This window comes from Lutra lutra, chromosome 1, assembly GCF_902655055.1.
Source record: "Lutra lutra chromosome 1, mLutLut1.2, whole genome shotgun sequence".
Lineage (NCBI taxonomy): Eukaryota > Metazoa > Chordata > Mammalia > Carnivora > Mustelidae > Lutra > Lutra lutra.
The window spans coordinates 8,493,632-8,512,398 of NC_062278.1; the positions used below are offsets into that span (position 1 = coordinate 8,493,632).

Sequence of the window (18,767 nt, forward strand, 5' to 3'; positions counted from 1 at the left end):
AAAGACTATAATAAGAGATGAGGAAGGACACTATATCATACTCAAAGGAACTGTCCAACAAGAAGATCTAACAATTTTAAATATCTATGCCCCTAACGTGGGAGCAGCCAACTATATAAACCAATTAATAACAAAATCAAAGAAACACATCGACAAGAATACAATAATAGTAGGGGATTTTAACACTCCCCTCACTGAAATGGACAGATCATCCAAGCAAAAGATCAACAAGGAAATCAAGGCCTTAAATGACACACTGGACCAGATGGACATCCCAGATATATTCAGAACATTTCATCCCAAAGCAACAGAATACACATTCTTCTCTAGTGCACATGGAACATTCTCCAGAATAGATCACATTCTTGGTCCTAAATCAAGTCTCAACTGGTATCAAAAGATTGGGATCATTCCCTGCATATTTTCAGACCACAATGCTCTGAAGCTAGAACTCAGTCACAAGAGGAAATTTGGAAAGAACCCAAATACATGGAGACTACACAGCATCCTTCTAAAGAATGAATGGGTCAACCAGGAAATTAAAGAAGAATTGAAAAAATTTATGGAAACAAATGATAATGAAAACACAACGGTTCAGATTCTGTGGGACACAACAAAGGCAGTCCTGAGAGGAAAATTTATACCGGTACAAGCCTTTCTCAAGAAACAAGAAAGGTCTCAGGTACACAACCTAACCCTACACCTAAAGGAGCTGGAGAAAGAACAAGAAAGAAACCCTAAACCCAGCAGGAGAAGAGAAATCATAAAGATCAGAGCAGAAATCAATGAAATAGAAACCAAAAAAAAAAAAAAAAACAATAGAACAAATCAACGAAACTAGGAGCTGGTTCTTTGAAAGAATTAATAAGATTGATAAACCCCTGGCCAGACTTATCAAAAAGAAAAGAGAAAGGACCCAAATAAATAAAATCATGAATGAAAGAGGAGAGATCACAATGAACACCAAAGAAATACAGACAATTATAAGAACATACTATGAGCAACTCTACGCCAACAAATTTGACAATCTGGAAGAAATGGATGCATTCCTAGAGACATATAAACTACCACAACTGAACCAGGAAGAAATGGAAAGCCTGAACAGACCCATAACCAGTAAGGAGATTGAAACAGTCATCAAAAATCTACAAACAAACAAAAGCTCAGGGCCAGATGGCTTCCCGGGGGAATTCTACCAAACATTTAAAGAAGAACTAATTCCTATTCTCCTGAAACTTTCCCAAAAAATAGAAATAGAAGGAAAACTTCCAAACTCATTTTATGAGGCCAGCATCACCTTGATCCCAAAACCAGACAAGGATCCCAACAAAAAAGAGAACTACAGACCAATATCCTTGATGAACACAGATGCAAAAATTCTCGCCAAAATACTAGCCAATAGGATTCAACAGTACATTAAAAGGATTATTCACCACGACCAAGTGGGATTTATTCCAGGGCTGCAAGGCTGGTTCAACATCCGCAAATCAATTAATGTGATACAACACATTAATAAAAGAAAGAACAAGAACCATATGATACTCTCCATAGATGCTGAAAAAGCATTTGACAAAGTACAGCATCCCTTCCTGATCAAAACTCTTCAAAGTGTAGGGATAGAGGGCACATACCTCAATATTATCAAAGCCATCTATGAAAAACCCACCGCAAATATCATTCTCAATGGAGAAAAACTGAAAGCTTTTCCGCTAAGGTCAGGAACACGGCAGGGATGTCCGTTATCACCACTGCTATTCAACATAGTACTAGAAGTCCTAGCCTCAGCAATCAGACAACAAAAGGAAATTAAAGGCATCCAAATCGGCAAAGAAGAAGTCAAACTATCACTCTTTGCAGATGATATGATACTATATGTGGAAAACCCAAAAGACTCCACTCCAAAACTACTAGAACTTGTACAGGAATTCAGTAAAGTGTCAGGATATAAAATCAATGCACAGAAATCAGTTGCATTTCTCTACACCAACAACAAGACAGAAGAAAGAGAAATGAAGGAGTCCATCCCATTTACAATTGCACCCAAAACTATAAGATACCTAGGAATAAACCTAACCAAAGAGACTAAGAATCTATACTCAGAAAACTATAAAGTACTCCTGAAAGAAATTGAGGAAGACACAAAGAAATGGAAAAATGTTCCATGCTCCTGGATTGGAAGAATAAATATTGTGAAAATGTCTATGCTACCTAAAGCAATCTACACATTTAATGCAATTCCTATCAAAGTACCATCCATTTTTTTTCAAAGAAATGGAACAAATAATCCTAAAATTTATATGGAACCAGAAAATACCTCGAATAGCCAAAGGAATATTGAAAAAGAAAGCCAAAGTTGGTGGCATCACAATTCCGGACTTCAAGCTCTATTACAAAGCTGTCATCATCAAGACAGCATGGTACTGGCACAAAAACAGACACATAGATCAATGGAACAGAATAGAGAGCCCAGAAATGGACCCTCAACTCTATGGTCAACTCATCTTCGACAAAGCAGGAAAGAATGTCCAATGGAACAAAGACAGCCTCTTCAATAAATGGTGTTGGGAAAATTGGACAGCCACATGCAGAAAAATGAAATTGGATCATTTCCTTACACCACACACGAAAATAGACTCAAAATGGATGAAGGATCTCAATGTGAGAAAGGAATCCATCAAAATCCTCGAGGAGAACACAGGCAGCAACCTCTTCGACCTCAGCCGCAGCAACATCTTCCTAGGAACATCACCAAAGGCAAGGGAAGCAAGGGCAAAAATGAACTTTTGGGATTTTATCAAGATCAAAAGCTTTTGCACAGCAAAGGAAACAGTGAACAAAACCAAAAGACAACTGACAGAATGGGAGAAGATATTTGCAAATGACATATCAGATAAAGGGCTAGTGTCCAAAATCTATAAAGAACTTAGCAAACTCAACACCCAAAGAACAAATAATCCAATCAAGAAATGGGCAGAGGACATGAACAGACATTTCTGCAAAGAAGACATCCAGATGGCCAACAGACACATGAAAAAGTGCTCCATATCACTCGGCATCAGGGAAATACAAATCAAAACCACCATGAGATATCACCTCACACCAGTCAGAATGGCTAAAATTAACAAGTCAGGAAATGACGGATGCTGGCGAGGATGCGGAGAAAGGGGAACCCTCCTACACTGTTGGTGGGAATGCAAGCTGGTGCAACCACTCTGGAAAACAGCATGGAGGTTCCTCAAAATGTTGAAAATAGAACTACCCTATGACCCTGCAATTGCACTGCTGGGTATTTACCCTAAAGATACAAACGTAGTGATCCGAAGGGGCACGTGCACCCGAATGTTTATAGCAGCAATGTCTACAATAGCCAAACTATGGAAAGAACCTAGATGTCCATCTACAGACGAATGGATAAAGAAGATGTGGTATATATACACAATGGAATACTATGCAGCCATCAAAAGAAATGAAATCTTGCCATTTGCGACGACGTGGATGGAACTAGAGGGTATCATGCTTAGCGAAATAAGTCAATCGGAGAAAGACAACTATCATATGATCTCCCTGATATGAGGGAGAGGAGATGCAACATGGGGGGTTGAGGGGGTAGGAGAAGAGTAAATGAAACAAGATGGGATTGGGAGGGAGACAAACCATAAGTGACTCTTAATCTCACAAAACAAACTGAGGGTTGATGGGGGGAGGGGGTTGGGAGAGGGGGGGTGGGGTTATGGATATTGGGGAGGGTATGTGCTATGGTGAGTGCTGTGAAGTGTGTAAACCTGGCGATTCGCAGACCTGTACCCCTGGGGATAAAAATATATGTTTATAAAGCTGTAAAAAAAAAAGAAAAAGAAAAAGAAAAAAGAAAGGATGAATACCCAAGTTTTGTAGCAACATGGACGGGACTGGAAGAGATTATGCTAGTGAAATAAGTCAAGCAGAGAGAGTCAATTATCATATGGTTTCACTTATTTGTGGAGCATAACAAATAACATGGAGGACAAGGGGAGGTGGAGAGGAGAAGGGAGTTGAGGGAAATTGGAAGGGGAGGTGAACCATGAGAGACTATGGACTCTGAAAAACGATCTGAGAATTTTGAAGGGGTAGGGGGTGGGAGGTTGGGGGCACCAGGTGGTGGGTATTGTAGAGGGCACGGATTGCATGGAGCACTGGGTGTGGTACAAAAATAATGAATACTGTTATGCTGAAAAAATAAAAAATTAAAAAAAAATAAAAATAAAAATAGGCGAAAGACATGAACAGGTAATTCACACATACTATATATATAAATGGCTCTTACACATAGGAAAAGCTCACAGGTAAGAGAAATGCAAATTACAACTACACTGAACACCAGCTCACACGGCTAAAATGGAAAAGGTGTGACGTCTTGCTGTACTGGTGAGGTGGTGGGGGCACAGGTGTGCCATCCATGTGGTCGTTTCATTCGTAATGCAGGGACTCCCGCAGCATCTCAGAAAGCTACATACACATTCGCCTTCTGACCCCACATCTCAGTCCTAGGAATTTACCCGAAGATCCACTTCAACAACACAAAAATATGTGAGAATGAAGGTATTCAGTCTGCTGTCTCTCGGAGATGACCTAAATGCCGATCTGTAAGATGGTTGTTGAATAATCCGTGCTACGTGCACACAGGGGACACTCCTCAGCTTTGGAAGAGAATGGGGAAGAGCTCTAAGAATTCACAGAGTGTTTCCAGGTCATAGTGAGTGGGGGAAAAAACAAACAAACCCACAAAAGACCAGGAGTATCTGCAACATGGTATCTTTATGCAAGGGAGAAAAGGAAATAGTGTGCACATATCCATTCATTTGTGTAGAAGGAAGGACCTGGAAGAATAAGTCAGAAACTAATGACATCAGTTGAATTGTTATTTACAGAAAGGAGTTGGAGGGAGAGTTCCGGGTATAGATGAGGTGACACTTCTCATTAGGCTTTTCTGTGTAGTTCTGATTCTCAGAACCAAGAAGAAGAAAGAAACAAGAAATTACAACAGGAAAAAAACAAGGATGGGAGGAGCAACCCTATAATGGGACACAGAAGTACAATTAAGCCTGACCTTATTTTAGATGAATAACGTAACCACACTAAAGTGAAAGACACGAAGAAGGAGCCCAAGGAATTTGTAAACACAGAGTTTGACTCTGTACCCTCAGGCTAGAGACAAAAAAGAACTGCAGATAAATACTGAAGGCTGGTTAGTGAGTTTGTTTTTCACAGTAGCATGGGGTCTGCAGTTCTGAAGCTACTTTCTGTGTATTACAGCGTTGAGCAAATATGTAAAAATATCTGAGATAATGGGAGCCAGATTTCTCATTATTGGAGAAGGAAGTTACAAACTTAGAAAGAGGGAGAATAGAATGGACCATGTGGTGTTGAATTAGAATTGGAGTTTTCAGTGGACTTCAGCGGTTTTTAAGATGGATGGATGGATGGATGGATGGGGTGGGAGGTGGGGTCAGAGGGAGGAAGGAAGGAAAAAAGAAAGTAAGGAAGGAAACACACTTTTTTGCTATTTCCTAGTATCCAGATCTGTTTTATAAATGTCATTATTATGCAGGGTGCCTGGGTGGCTCAGTCAGTTTAAGCACCTGACTCCTGATTTCAGCTCAGGTCATGATCTCAGGGTTGTGGGATAGGGCTCCACTTGGGCTCTGTGCTCAGTGTGAAGTCTGCTTGAGATTCTCTCTCTCCCTCTTGCTTTCCCCACCCCTGTCTCTCAAATAAATAAATACATAAATACATAAATGTCATTTTTTTATAAAAGGAACCAGAGCTCTGTGGAGAAAAGGCTGATTCCAAGGCTGGGACGGAGAAATTTGAAAGTGAGTCAGGAACTTCTTCTCATGCCAGGAAGTAAGGAACTGCTGAAAGATGACAGGGACATGTCAACAGGACCCAGGCACCAGCTTCAAGGAGCTTCCACCTGCCAAATCTGGGGCAGTTTTGAGCATCAGAATAAATAATGACAGGAAAACATGTAATCTGTTAAATCAAATATGAATCCTTAAATCCATTCTGACATAAATAAATAGATAAATAAGTGAGGGAGAACCGGGGTCTTCCTTACAGTAGCATCCCGCCCAGTAAACACAGAAAAACTCATGAAACCAAATCATTATTTGGCAACCAATCAATAAATAATCTATTCAAGTGAGATTGGTCCCCGGATGCTAAAACTAGTAGGTTGCATGTTATGAGAACATGATGTTGATCTCTCCACAAGTACTTGTTAATTACGATGGAAAAACAGTAACTTTGCGGTGGAAAACCTGGCACATACCAGCTTAACTGAGTGGATCAGGATTAACTCACCAACATGGAACCCCGCATCTGCGCGGGCCTCCCGACATGATGCACCAGGAAGGATGCAGCCTCGATAAGAGCTTTGTTCTTGCCCAAGATGCTGGCCTGAGTCCCATCAGGAGGAGATTCCAGATCGTCTAAATCAAGAGGCATTTTACAAAATACCCGTGGGGTGCCTGGGTGGCTCAGTGGGTTAAAGCCTCTGCCCTCGGCTCAGGTCATGATCCCAGGGTCCTGGGATGGAGCCCCGCGTCAGGCTCTTTGCTCAGTGGGGAGCCCGCTTCCTCCTCTCTCTCTGCCTGCCTCTCTGCCTACTTGTGATCTCTGTCAAATAAATGAATAAAATCTTAAAAACAAACAAACAAAAAAACAAAATACCCGTAATGTCTAACACTCTTCCAAAAAGGTCTCGATCATGAAAGACAAAGACTAAAGAATGGAAGCCAGTCAAGGGAGGTGACAGCTAACCTCACCAAGTGATCTGGGTTCGATCCCAAACCAGAAGGAAGGTTATGCTTTACCGTCCAGGGCATTGTTCGGGCAGTGGGTGAAATTTGAATACATCTGTAGATGAGATTCAGGACTTGGCAGACTGTGGTCCTTGGGCCAAATCTGGCCGGCTCCCCGTCTTTATACCACTTACGAGCTCAGAGTGGTTTTTACATTTTTAAATGATTGGGAACAAAATGTAAAGAATAAAATCTCTACGACGTTCTGGGAAAGGCAGAACTGCAGAGACGATGAAGCCATCGGGTTGGGAGGAGGAAAAGGGGGAGGATGAATAGTTGGGGTGCCGGGAACTGTTCCACGTAGGGGGTGTACGTTGTCCAAACCTGTGAGGTTGTGCCGTACAAAGAGTGAACCTAATATTAAACCATGGCCCTGGGGCGCCTGGGTGACTCAGTGGGTTAAGCCTCTGCCTTTGGCTCAGGTCATGATCTCGGGGTCCTGGGATCGAGCCCCGCATCGGGCTCCCTGCTCAGTGGCAGGAAGCCCGCTTCTCCCTCTCCCAGTCCCCCTGCTTGTGTTTCCTCTCTCGCTGTGTCTCTCTCTGTCAAATAAATAAATAAAATCTTTAAAAAAAATTTTTTAATTAAGTCTATTAATTTTTTAAAACATACTATGTTGTGACACATGAACAGTATATGAAATTTACATCACTTTTTTTTTAAGATTTTATTTATTTGACGGAGAGAGACATAGCGAGAGAGGGAACACAAGTAGGGGGAGCGGGAGAGGGAGAAGCAGGTTTCCCGCTGACCAGGGAGCCTGATGCGGGACTTGATCCGAGGACCCCGGGATCATGACCTTATCTGAAGGCAGACGCTTAATGATGGAGCCACCCTGGTGCCCCAAAATTTAAATTTCTGTGTCTATACAGTTTTGCTGAACACAGCCACACTTACTTATTTATGTGTCGTCTGTGGCTGCTTTCTGTGCCTGGACTGTGGGGCTAAACAGTTCCTAGAGAAACCCAGTGGCTCGCAAAAATTAAACTGTTTACTGACTGGCTTTTCATAAGTTAAGTTTGCTGACCCCCAGATTAGATAATAGTGTTATATCACAGTATGAAGTTCCCGATTTTGATCATTGTACTCTGATTACATAAAATAAGCCCTTAATTTTTAGGAAAGACACACTGACATACAGAGGGATAAAGAGATGTGATGGCTGCAACTCTCACATAGCTCAGGGAAGAAAAATGAGGGACGGACAGACAGACGGAGCAACCTATGTGGTAAGGAGTGAATATTTGGGAAATCTGGGTGCCAAGGGAGAGTCATGTAGGAATTCCTCATAGGTTGAAAGTCTACCCAGTGCCTGCAGGAAAACGGTTCCCAGATGTCGGCTCGCCACGTGCTCAAGAAGCACCAGCGTCTGTCTCCCGAGCTGGCAGCCCTGCCTCCCAGCAGAAGGCCCTCTGTTGGGGTAGACGGCTCGTGGCGCTGGCTGTGGACACGCTCCGTGGGGAGCCCCTCCACATCCAGCTGCAGGGAATGGACTCTGATTGGCCTGAATGGTGGGTTGAGAAGATCTTATAACTCTTAGTGGAGGGCTTAGCACATTGTCTAAGTTCCTGTGTTTGGTAGTATAGGGAAGGCTGGCTTCCAGGAGGGGAGGATCTAGGGTCGGGACTGCTATTGGACATTGTCACTGACATAGCTGCTGGTGCCAACGGTCTCCAAATACATAGCCTCCTGTCTACCTGCAAATTCTGTAACTGTATCGAAGGTAGAAAGAGGTGATGCTCAGGTCTAATGTTGGGGTAAGACATAGTGGCGTGTGTTCATGTGGATTGAATAATACTGACCAGCATCAATAAATGCTTGGTCTGCTAGACAGTTGCCCCTTTCTGAATGCTGGATCCACAGGCCTTCTTCCCTGAGAGCCATGAAATGATTTAGTAGTGGAGGTGCAATCATGATGTGGGAGGGGGGGAACATTAGCGGAAGACCCAGGAGTGGTTGCCATGCTAGGAGATATGGGAATTAAACAGCATCTCCACCAGAGGGTCCGACCCACCGGCCTCCTTCAACAGAGGTACGGGTGGGGCCTTTGCTTCTGGGGGGTCCCGGAGGGGGGTCGTCCAAATTCCCATTTCGCCTACAGTTGAACACCAAGAGAGAGGACAGCGAACAGGATGTAAAGTGTATTTATTTACCATATTCCAAGAGTGGACTGGTAACAGGTTGTTAGAGCTTTAAATATCAAAGCCAGAAGATAAGGGAAGAATATGTTAACCGAACTGCTGTATTTCTGTGCCTCTGTGCGTCAGCCACCAAAATTAACGGCAAGTAATCACCTAAAAGTGCTGTCATTTTTTTTTTTTTTAGAATTTATTTATTTGACAGAGAGTGATCACAAGTAGGCAGAGAGGCAGGCAGAGAGAGAGAGAGAGAGAGAGAGGAGGAAGCAGGCTCCCTGCTGAGCAGAGAGCCTGATGCGGGGCTCGATCCCAGGACCCTGAGATCATGACCTGAGCTGAAGGCAGAGGCGTAACCCACTGAGCCACGCAGGGGCCCGAAAATGCTGTCTTTAAAAAGTCAGCCCATTAGGGACACCTGGGTGGCTCAGTCGGTGGAGTGTCTGCCTTCGGCTCAAGTCATGAGCCCCTGGTCCCGGGATCGAGCCCCGTCTTGGGCTTCCTGCTCAGCAGGGAGCCTGCTTCTCCCTCTCCCTCTGCCACTCCCCCACTTGTGATTTCTCTCTCTCTTTCAAATTAAAAAAAAAAAAAAAAAAACCTTATAAATAAATAAGTAAAATTCAGCCAAATAGCTATTTCAACCAACAGTTTATAGCTTCACTGAGGGGGTTCAGAGACCCAAGAACTGAAAGGGAGTTATTTTCCAACTCCAATTACCAATGTCAGTCTAAATGCTTTGTAGCCCTGTGCGCAGATGTCAGTGCATGTCTAGATAAGAATGGGGGGATGTACAGGGGAGAGGCCATTATCTCTAGCATTTTTGAAGAGTCCTAAAACACACACACATTCCACTGCTCCCCCCTCTTCCTGACCACCGTCTTCTTTAACCCCAGGAAGGAGTCACGGGAGGTCTTCTGACAGCAGGAAGTTCTAGGATCCACGCAACAAAGAGAAAACGCTGTGTTTAAGCACCCACCTAGTGCCAACCCCCCGCCTGTATTCTGTTCCCTTCTTATGGAAACCAGAAGAAATGTTCCGTTTCCCGAGTGACCCGAGAGATTTAGAGAGAGGGAGCCCCTTCCTCAATGTCAGTTTCACCAACGCTGGGATTTGATTTGAATCTTGATCTGATTCCCTGTGTGACTTTGCTCTGCTGGGGTGTTCGCAAAGTTCCTGGGAAACCTGTCCTTTCCTGCCAGGAGTCCCCCCCCCCCACTCCCCCAATGTCTCCAGGTCCCTGGGTGGCACCGTGCTTCCTTGGGACTGTCAACCCCAGCTTTGCACCCACACGCCTCGCTGCCCGTTCAGAAGTCACCGCGGCATCCCAGAGCCCTCCACGCTCCTCGCTCCGTTTGCCGTGGTGTTACAAAAACTGCTGTGCTTTTTTCCCTAAAAACAGTGCTGTACATTCTTACATTGAAGGCAGCTTAAAAAAAAAATTGATTGCATGGATAGAATCCGACTTTTTAAAAACAAAAATATCTTTGAAATTTTAGCTTTTTAACTTTAAAAAAAGTACTGCCTGAATATGATGGTTGGCGTTTGCCATCTCATGTATTTTTAAAAGTTTCTGAAATGAAGTCTAGCGCTGTTTCCTTTGAACTATGTAGGTGTCAGTGGGGTTATGAATAGCGGGAATTTATCTTCCAGCAAAGTCTTTAAAAAACAGAAATAGGGACTTATAAACGTCTTACTTTCTGGGTCCTCCTCCTGCCTCATCCCTACCCCCTTAACTGGGTTCTTTTTCACAGAAAGCATGGTGGGTGTGGGGGTGCTGTCTGACAGTGTGTCTTTGTGAACACCAAGAATAAAGGAGATGCCAGAGCTGAAACTACCAGGGGGAAAAGACATCAAAGAAAAGACACAGCCTGTGCGTCAAGAACACGAGTCGATGAAGCTCCTCCGTGGCCCAAGGATGCCGGCGGCCTCGGGCACGCCGCCTCCCCAGCCCGTGAGGCCATCTGTGCAGGGACAGTGAGCAGACTCAGCCTGTCAGCAGTGCTCGGGGCTCGGGCTCCCCAGGGAGGGGGAGTGAGGGGCAGGCACCAGTGAACGTGCACCGTGTGCATTTCGGGGGGCGGGAGGGGGGTCCATGCAGCGAGCCTGGCAAAAACCCAGCGGGTGGGCTGCCCTTGCATCGCAAAACTAGTCTCTCCAAAGAGATGAGCTTGTTCAACCAGGAAGCGGGCGGGTGCGTGCTTGACCCACTTAGAGCAACGCTGAGTTTAAACACATCTTTTTTAAAATAACGTTTTTCCTGGTTATAAAATGAATGCACCCCGAGTGTAGAAATACTAGGAAACCCAGAAAAGGATAAAGAAGAAAATAAAAGGGGCTTTAAATATCCCCGCCCAGAGATGACAGGGGACGACGTAAAGAAGAAATTGAAATCCCGATGTTTTGGTTCCACGTCCATCTTCTGGGGATGCTGCCGAGTGTCCTGTGTGCTTCTAGAAATGCACATGGGAAGAAACAGCTTACATAAGTGGGACCAAACGTGCTACTTCCAAGTGTTCCCTCTTTATTGTCTGTGTGATGAGAATGTCCGGAGCCGGACCTCGCATACAGCATCGTTTTCATAGCTCCACAGTGAGGAATTGCTCCAATCATCAGAAACCAAGTTAGTAAAATGTATCTGTGTATTTGTTTAAAAGAGGAGAAAGTTTAGAAGATTATACACTTTTAGTGAGAAGGGGGACTTATTTTCTGCTTTGTACTTTTCTGTTGTTGGTGGTGGTGTTTTTTTTTTTTTTCCCAAATAATTACACTCCTCAAAATAACCAGAGCTAATACTGTGCTGTATTTTCTTTTTAAGATTTTATTTATTTTCAAGAGAGTGAGAGCACAAGCAGGGGGAGAGGGAGAAGCAGGCTCCCTGCTGAGCATAGGGCTCGATCCCAAGACCTGAGCCGAAAGCAGATACCTAACCGACTGACCCACCCAGGCGCCCCTTGTGCTGTATTTCTCAGCAACTTAAAAAAGTGTATTTTAAGACATCATTAGATCCATGCTGTGTATAGGGTTTTGCCTTCTGATTAAATCTCCTGTCGGCGTCCAGTGGGCTTCTTGCCTGTGTCACTGATGGCTAGTTGATAGTGTTCACGTGAGGATGCTATGAGGTTTTCGTGTTGTTTCCAACTTTTCACATTGTGAGGCTGTGATGAACAGTTGTGCCCCTGAGTTATTTTGTTTCCCTGTCTGAATACTACTTCGGATGCATTCCTGGAAAGATGGTCACTGGGTCAGAAGGTGTAAAATATTTAAGGCTCTGGTTGCAAGTAAATGAACAGATTGGTTTTAAGAATTTCTACTCCTTAATACTCTCAGAACACTTTTGCTTATAATAAAATGGGTGCTATAGATAACTCTTACTGTCTTACTTAATTTAATTTAATTTTTTAAAAAGATTTTATTTATTTATTTGAGAGAGAGAGAGATCACAAGTAGGCAGAGAGGCAGGCAGAGAGAGGTGGAAGCAGGCTCCCCGCTGAGCAGAGATCCCGGGGGTGGATCTCAGGACCCTGAGGTCATGACCTGAGCCGAAGGCAGAGGCTTAACCCACTGAGCCACACAGACGCCCCTGTCTTATTTAATTTTAAAGCAGATCCTTTAGTTCTTTTCTTAGAAATATTTATGAAGAATTAATTACTAATAATATCTCTAAACATTAAAAACCATGCTTTTTTTTGCCAGAATTTTTTGGAATAATTTTTAAGGATAACCAATCATCTTAAAGAAATTTTAAAATAAAAAATCATCGGGGCACCTCTCTGCCTACTTGTGATCTCTCTCTCTCTCTGTCAAATAAATAAATAAAATCTTTTTTAAAAATAAGTAAAATATAAACATATAAAAAATAAATTTAAAAAAATCATCGTAATAAGGCCTAATAAATAATAAATAAAGCTTAAATAAATCTCCTTCCCTCCCTTTTCTCTGAGTTTTATGTAGTTGGAATAAAAGTATATGTCGTTTTGTATATTTAGGTTTTTTAATTTAGCAGAGTGTTGCAAGCCTTTCTTCCCACACGCTCCTCATAACTATCATTTTTAATGACCGTGAATTATTTGGTTGACCTCACCTGCCACAACGTACTCAACGTTTCCCTATTGAACATTTAAGTTATTCCCACATTTTTACTTTGGTAGCACTGTGGGGAATGTGGACGGTTTCCTTGGGTTTGAATTCCCCCCAAATGGATCGCCTGGGTCTGAATTTAAATTGTTCCTTCAGAATTTTCACACACCGCTTCCTACTGGCCTGTCTTCTAGCTTAGTCTTAATTCTTGAAACTTTATTCCAACCACCTGGTGAAATGGAGCGTGTTCCCGTTGGCAGGGCACCCACTAGCTGCCGTGAAGTCCCCGGGAACCAAAGTGGTCACATTGGCAAAGTGACAGAGCCCTTTTCCCGCATGCCCCGTTGGAACACTCGAGGGAGCGCACTGATCCGCCGGTCTCCGAAACCTCTCATTCCACATCCTTCGCAAACCAGAAAAGAAACTCCACAGCAGCAGGGGTCCGATTGCTGTGTCACCCTCTCCTTTCTTTTCTTTTCTTTTTTTTTTTTTTTTCTTTTTTCCTTTTTCTGTTTCCTTTTGTGAGAACATCCCCAGGCCAGGATGGGAAGGCGTATCTGGTGTCTCCTTTCTGCTAAAGCAAACTCCAGCGACTTCATTTTCAGAAATGCAAAATTCGTGAAGTTCATAAATGCCTCTTTGTTGACCGTGAGCCGTGTGGTTTGGCTCTAGAGTTATCTCAGATAGCGCAAATAAATCTGGCGGCCTCCAGTTGTCTCAAACTGAGCTTGCCTCCCTCCCCCGTTGTCCCCTCCTTGCAGAAATTTCCTCTTGGCCTTCAGCTGCACAAACTCCGTCTTCTCATCAATATGCCCTGTTAACTGATGCCAAACCTCCGGCAGTTGACCGCATATGTTCCCTTAATCATTTCTCTTTGTTCTAGAAGTCTGTGTTTGGTTTCTAAACCACCCCCCACCCCCTCGCCTAATTCCGCCATCACCATCCCTGGCTGTGCACACGACTGTCTACCGTCTACGTGTTTATTTAAAGAACATCCTAGATGGCCTGCCATTGAGAGCGCTTTTGCAATCTGCTCACCACGTGCTAAGTCATCCCCCACCCGCTCCCCTAGAAAAGTGCATGTACTGCCGCCCGCAGCCTTCGGAGCCCAGGTGAGGGAGGGGTTTAAGGAACTTTCTGGAAAGCATGAAGTTCCAGGAAGACAGTGTTACGTCCCCGCACGGACAAAGATTCCTTCTCTGTTTCCCGCTGGTCCAGCCCAAGAAAAGGACGCTTTATTCTCGGAGCCCAAGAGTGTACAAGAACGGCCCGTCTCAGTGGCTTATTCATGGGGTCCAAGAGAAATACTTCTGGAGCTGTGCTACTTGCACGATGAAAGTGGGCTTGGCACGCGGGCGGCGGGCGGCCTGCTCGCTGGGAATGCCCCGTGCCGGTGGCACCCGCCGCCCCCGCCGAGCTCTGCCAGCCGGCAGTACGCAGGGAGGCACTGTGTTGTTGCTCCCTGCTTCTAAGTGTGTTTCTCCTCTTACCCCCTGTAGACCCCCCAGCCCCCTACCCTGAGCCCTGAGAGCAGCGGAAGAACCACCAGATCAGGGGTTCAGGGCCCTTTCTCCTCGGCTGGGGGAGTGCTGTAGAACCCTGGAAACTTATTGGAAGCTTCCTACAAATACCATCTCTCTGTCTCTCTCTCCTCCCTCCCCCGCCTCTTCACTCCCCCAAAAGTATTTCAGAGAGTCCCCAGCACCTGCACAGACAGTGAACCAACCTGATTTTTGCTCTGTTTCATAAATCCTACCACGAACCATGCCCGCTCAGGACCTGGTCAGCACCTTCTGGGAATGCACAGGAAAGCCTTCCTAACTCGGAGTTAAAATACGTAGAAAGTAGCTGGGAGGAAATTCTCGGTGTGAGGGATTTCCCCCACCCCCCACACTTTCCTTTTCTGAAAAAAAAAAAAAGGTTAATGTTGACTCATTTGGTGGAGATATAAGGCGCTTTCCTACCTATCCCCAAAGGGAAGTTTGCATTCTTTTAAATGAAACCATTTTAAAAGCAGAACTCAAGCCTGAAATGATCCAAGGTTCTCAGACTTCTCAGAAGGTGTAGATTTATTTACTATAGTTAAAACATAATTAGTTCTCAGGGGATAGTGTATCTTTTAAACGGCTTTATTGCCACCATATTGGCTTTCTGAATAATCAGAAACTTCTGTTATGATTATGTTCTAGTGTTCGGACAGAAACACACCGTAAGTAGAAACAAATGTCAGGAACTGCTAGTTGTCACTCGGAGAAGGGACGCCACATCAGGGGGGAAAGAAAGAACGTCTCAATAGGATATTCCAAAGAAAGAGAATCGAACAACGTCTTTTTTTTTTTTTTTTTTTTTAGGATTTTATTTATTTATTTGACAGACACACGAGAGAGGGAGCACAAGCAGGGGGAGTGGGAGAGGGGGAAGCAGGCTTCCTGTTGAGCAAGGAACCCGATGTGGGGTTTGATCCCAGGACCCTGGGATCATGACTTGAGCCAAAGGCAGACACTTAAGGACTGAGCCGCCCAGGTGCCCCCAAATCAAAAACATCTTAAATGATGCTCAGGCGGGCACCCCCAGCCCCACTCTTTTCTGTTTCAAGGGTGTTTTCTTAGTCTCTTCTCCTTTGTTATCAGGGGCTGGGAATGGGGTCAGTAGCCCTTGAGACCTGGTAAATGGCCCTTTTTCTTCCCCACGCACCCCTGCAGATGAGTGCAAACAGGGTCCGTAAGCTCCGCGGTCGTGTCCCTGTTCTGGCTGACCAGTCTTTCCCACCGTTTGCAGGTTGATGTTTGAGATCCCGCAGGAAATGGGGTTAATAGCCATCGCAGTCCGCCAAACGCAGGGCAAAGGTCAGTCATCTTTTATCTTTATCATTTCTGTTGCTCTGTTTTCTAAAATCTGCGACTCTCGTGGCCAGATTGCCGATTGGGAGGGTGTGCTGATCACGGAGAAGACTCAAGTCAGGAGAGCTTGTTTTCATACCCCTGAGAATGGAGGAAGAGGGAGGGAAACTGATCAAAAGGCTGAGTCTCGGTACAATTAAAGCTTTCTTTTGAACCGGGATGGTTATTAATCGTGGGACATTCGCTGGGGATGCTTTTAACATTCCGTCACCTACATCTTGTAAATTCTTTCAGACACATTGTAAGCATGGCAAGTGTGTGAATCGTTACTGTGTTACAGAGACATTTATTTGCCCCGAAGGTTCTCTGGGAGATGCCTTCTGGGTCCCTGTTGAGTGTCCTGTGGAGAGCCCTTTCGTCTGCCAGCCCCCACCCCAGCCGCACGGGAAAGTCCATGACCAGTGGTCAGTGCCCCTTCACTAAGTGACCACAGAGAAGCCAATAGCTGCCCCCAGCTTCCGCCACCTGCTGACCCTCAGAAACGAGAGCCCGCATCCTCCCAGAATCCACCCAGGGTCCAACCGCAAGCAGACTCCGTGCTCGGGGGTCCTGCCGGAGGCACTTGGCCCCCCTGCCCCCGCCCCCGTGGTGCCAGGCCAACCCAAACGTGCTTTTAACTCTCAGAGGCTCTTACACCTTTCTCAGAAGGAGGAACGAAATAAGAAATTCACTGTTTTCCACTTCTTTCCTTTGAACACATCTTTTTGAACATAACTCAAAGAGAAAATTCATTTTATCCAAAGCTGGGGTGGGGTGGGGGGCTCAATATGGTGGTTTAAAAAAAAGAATGTAGAAGATCTTCCTGTCATTTTGAGCATTTTCTTTTCTTCTATTTTAGGAAAAATAACTCTGAGAGTTAATATCAGAGATTACTTTCTAACGTCTGCTTCCTTTCTTCCTCCCCATAGAACAGTAAGATATAACTCACAGACCATACAGTTCCCCCAATTCAAGTATACAATTAAAATATTTTCATAGGGTTGTGGGACCATCACCACAATACGGGTCACTTCTAAACTGTGGTGTCCGGGACCTCTCCTGGACCAGGACAGACCCGGCCCAGTTTCCCCACTGTCTCTGTTTTTGCTGGCGTTACCAGATGGTGACAATTAAGCTGACAGTCATGTTTAGACCCTGTAGGACTTTGAATCATCAAAGCGTAAATGATCTGCTCACTGAGGCAGAACACTCCACGACTTACCAGAAACCGCTCAGCAACACAGCACCAGACTTTAAAACGCTTCTCCGTTCTTGAGTCGGCCCCAGAACCTCCAAGCATCTTCATCAGTGCGGGCCAATCACACGTGGGGCTCTGAGTCTGGGGCCCGTTTTCGGGCACCGTGCATGTGACTGTCCAAGTGGCAAGGTGGCCGCTTTCCTGATGGGGACCTCTGTGTTCCAGGGCGGGGAGCGAACGCTTGGCTGAGCCCCTTGGGGTGCGCCCTGTCCACCCTGCTCATCTCCATCCCGCTGAGATCCCAGCTGGGACAGAGGATCCCATTCGTCCAGCATCTGATGTCCCTGGCCGTGGTGGAGGCGGTGAGGTCCATCCCTGAGTACCAGGTACGTGAGATCCGCCCACCCTGCAAACCCACCCTGCGTGCAGGTCTCAGTTGGGGTTGGTGTGTGGATGTGTCCAGGTGACCCCTGCGCGTAGAGTTGCAGGCTGCTCTTGGCCAAGCTGGCAGCAGAGTGCTCGCTCCTGGAGTTGTTTTTTGTTTTTGTTTTTTGTTTTAAGATTTTATTTATTTATTTGACAGAGAGAGATCACAAGTAGGCAGAGAGGCAGGCAGAGTGAGGGGGGGAAGCAGGCTCCCCGCTGAGCAGAGAAGCCCGATGTGGGGCTTGATCCCAGGTCCCTGGGATCATGACCTGAGCCGAAGGCAGAGGCTTTAACCCACTGAGCCACCCAGGCGCCCCGCTCCTGGAGTTTTAAAAGCATCGTCAGTTCTTAGAGTGGCTCCGGGTTCACCGGGATGGGTTTATTTCCCAGAATTCCCTTTCTGTGCTATTGTCAGGTTGCTCGAGCATCTTAGGGCAAGCCTCTTTTTTTTCCCCTCCTTTAACTGAAGCACATCAGACTGACATCCGCACTGTTGTGTCTTCTGGTGAAAAGGCTTATTGTATGGAGCTAAACAGCCTTCTCATTCCCTATCTTCATTTAGCACCATCTGTGCTCAGCAGAACAGCTCTGGTCTGTGGCTGCCCAGGTTCAAACATGTGGGTTCATTTGGGATATCTGCTCCCTACCGTAGGGACAGAGGTGCCTGCTTCATCATTACCATCGATGCTTCTGCATCAATTAGTAAGGAGACAAGGAAGAGGGCGATTAATGCAGTTTTCTTAGACGAATTTCATGTGAATATCAAAAGGAGGTTCCTCCCCAGCCTCCCTCCCACCTACATTTCTTGCATCAAGCTGAACACAATTATAGTATTAATTCCTGAAGCAAGAGGCTAAGATCATGACTTTCAAAGGGGCCTGACCTCATGTTTAACAGGGAAGCTGTCCTCCCATCCAATGTGGTCGTGGCCTCATGGTCACCGTGTGTAGGACTAGGGTGTGTGTTTCCCAGATCACGTCGAGTCCCTGGCACGCACGCTGGAATGTGACGTTTATAGCAGCGTTCAGCATCCTTGCGCTCTATATCCAGAGGGCCTGGGCTCCTCTGGCTGTCACACACCTTCACAGGTCAGCCTCATAGAAGGCAGTTGAGAAGATAAAGTTCTGTCGTGGGGCACATATTGTTAATCCTAGCAGCAGGTTCATTAGTCTTAGGAAAATAATTTAAAATTTACATCGGGCTGCCTGGG

The 18,767-nt window shown here is 45.3% G+C and overlaps 1 protein-coding gene across 5 annotated transcripts in view; it reads left to right on the forward strand.

Annotated features, from left to right (window-relative positions):
- The window catches only part of HLCS (holocarboxylase synthetase), a 219,828-nt gene that overhangs the window by 191,827 nt on the left and 9,234 nt on the right, over positions 1–18,767 (forward strand). For all 5 annotated transcript variants that reach the window (XM_047720011.1, XM_047720016.1, XM_047720012.1 and 2 more), the window contains 2 exons: positions 15,833–15,900; positions 17,357–17,517. In XM_047720011.1, coding sequence (XP_047575967.1) covers positions 15,833–15,900; positions 17,357–17,517 — 229 coding nt within the window. The remainder of the gene's footprint in view (positions 1–15,832; positions 15,901–17,356; positions 17,518–18,767) is intronic.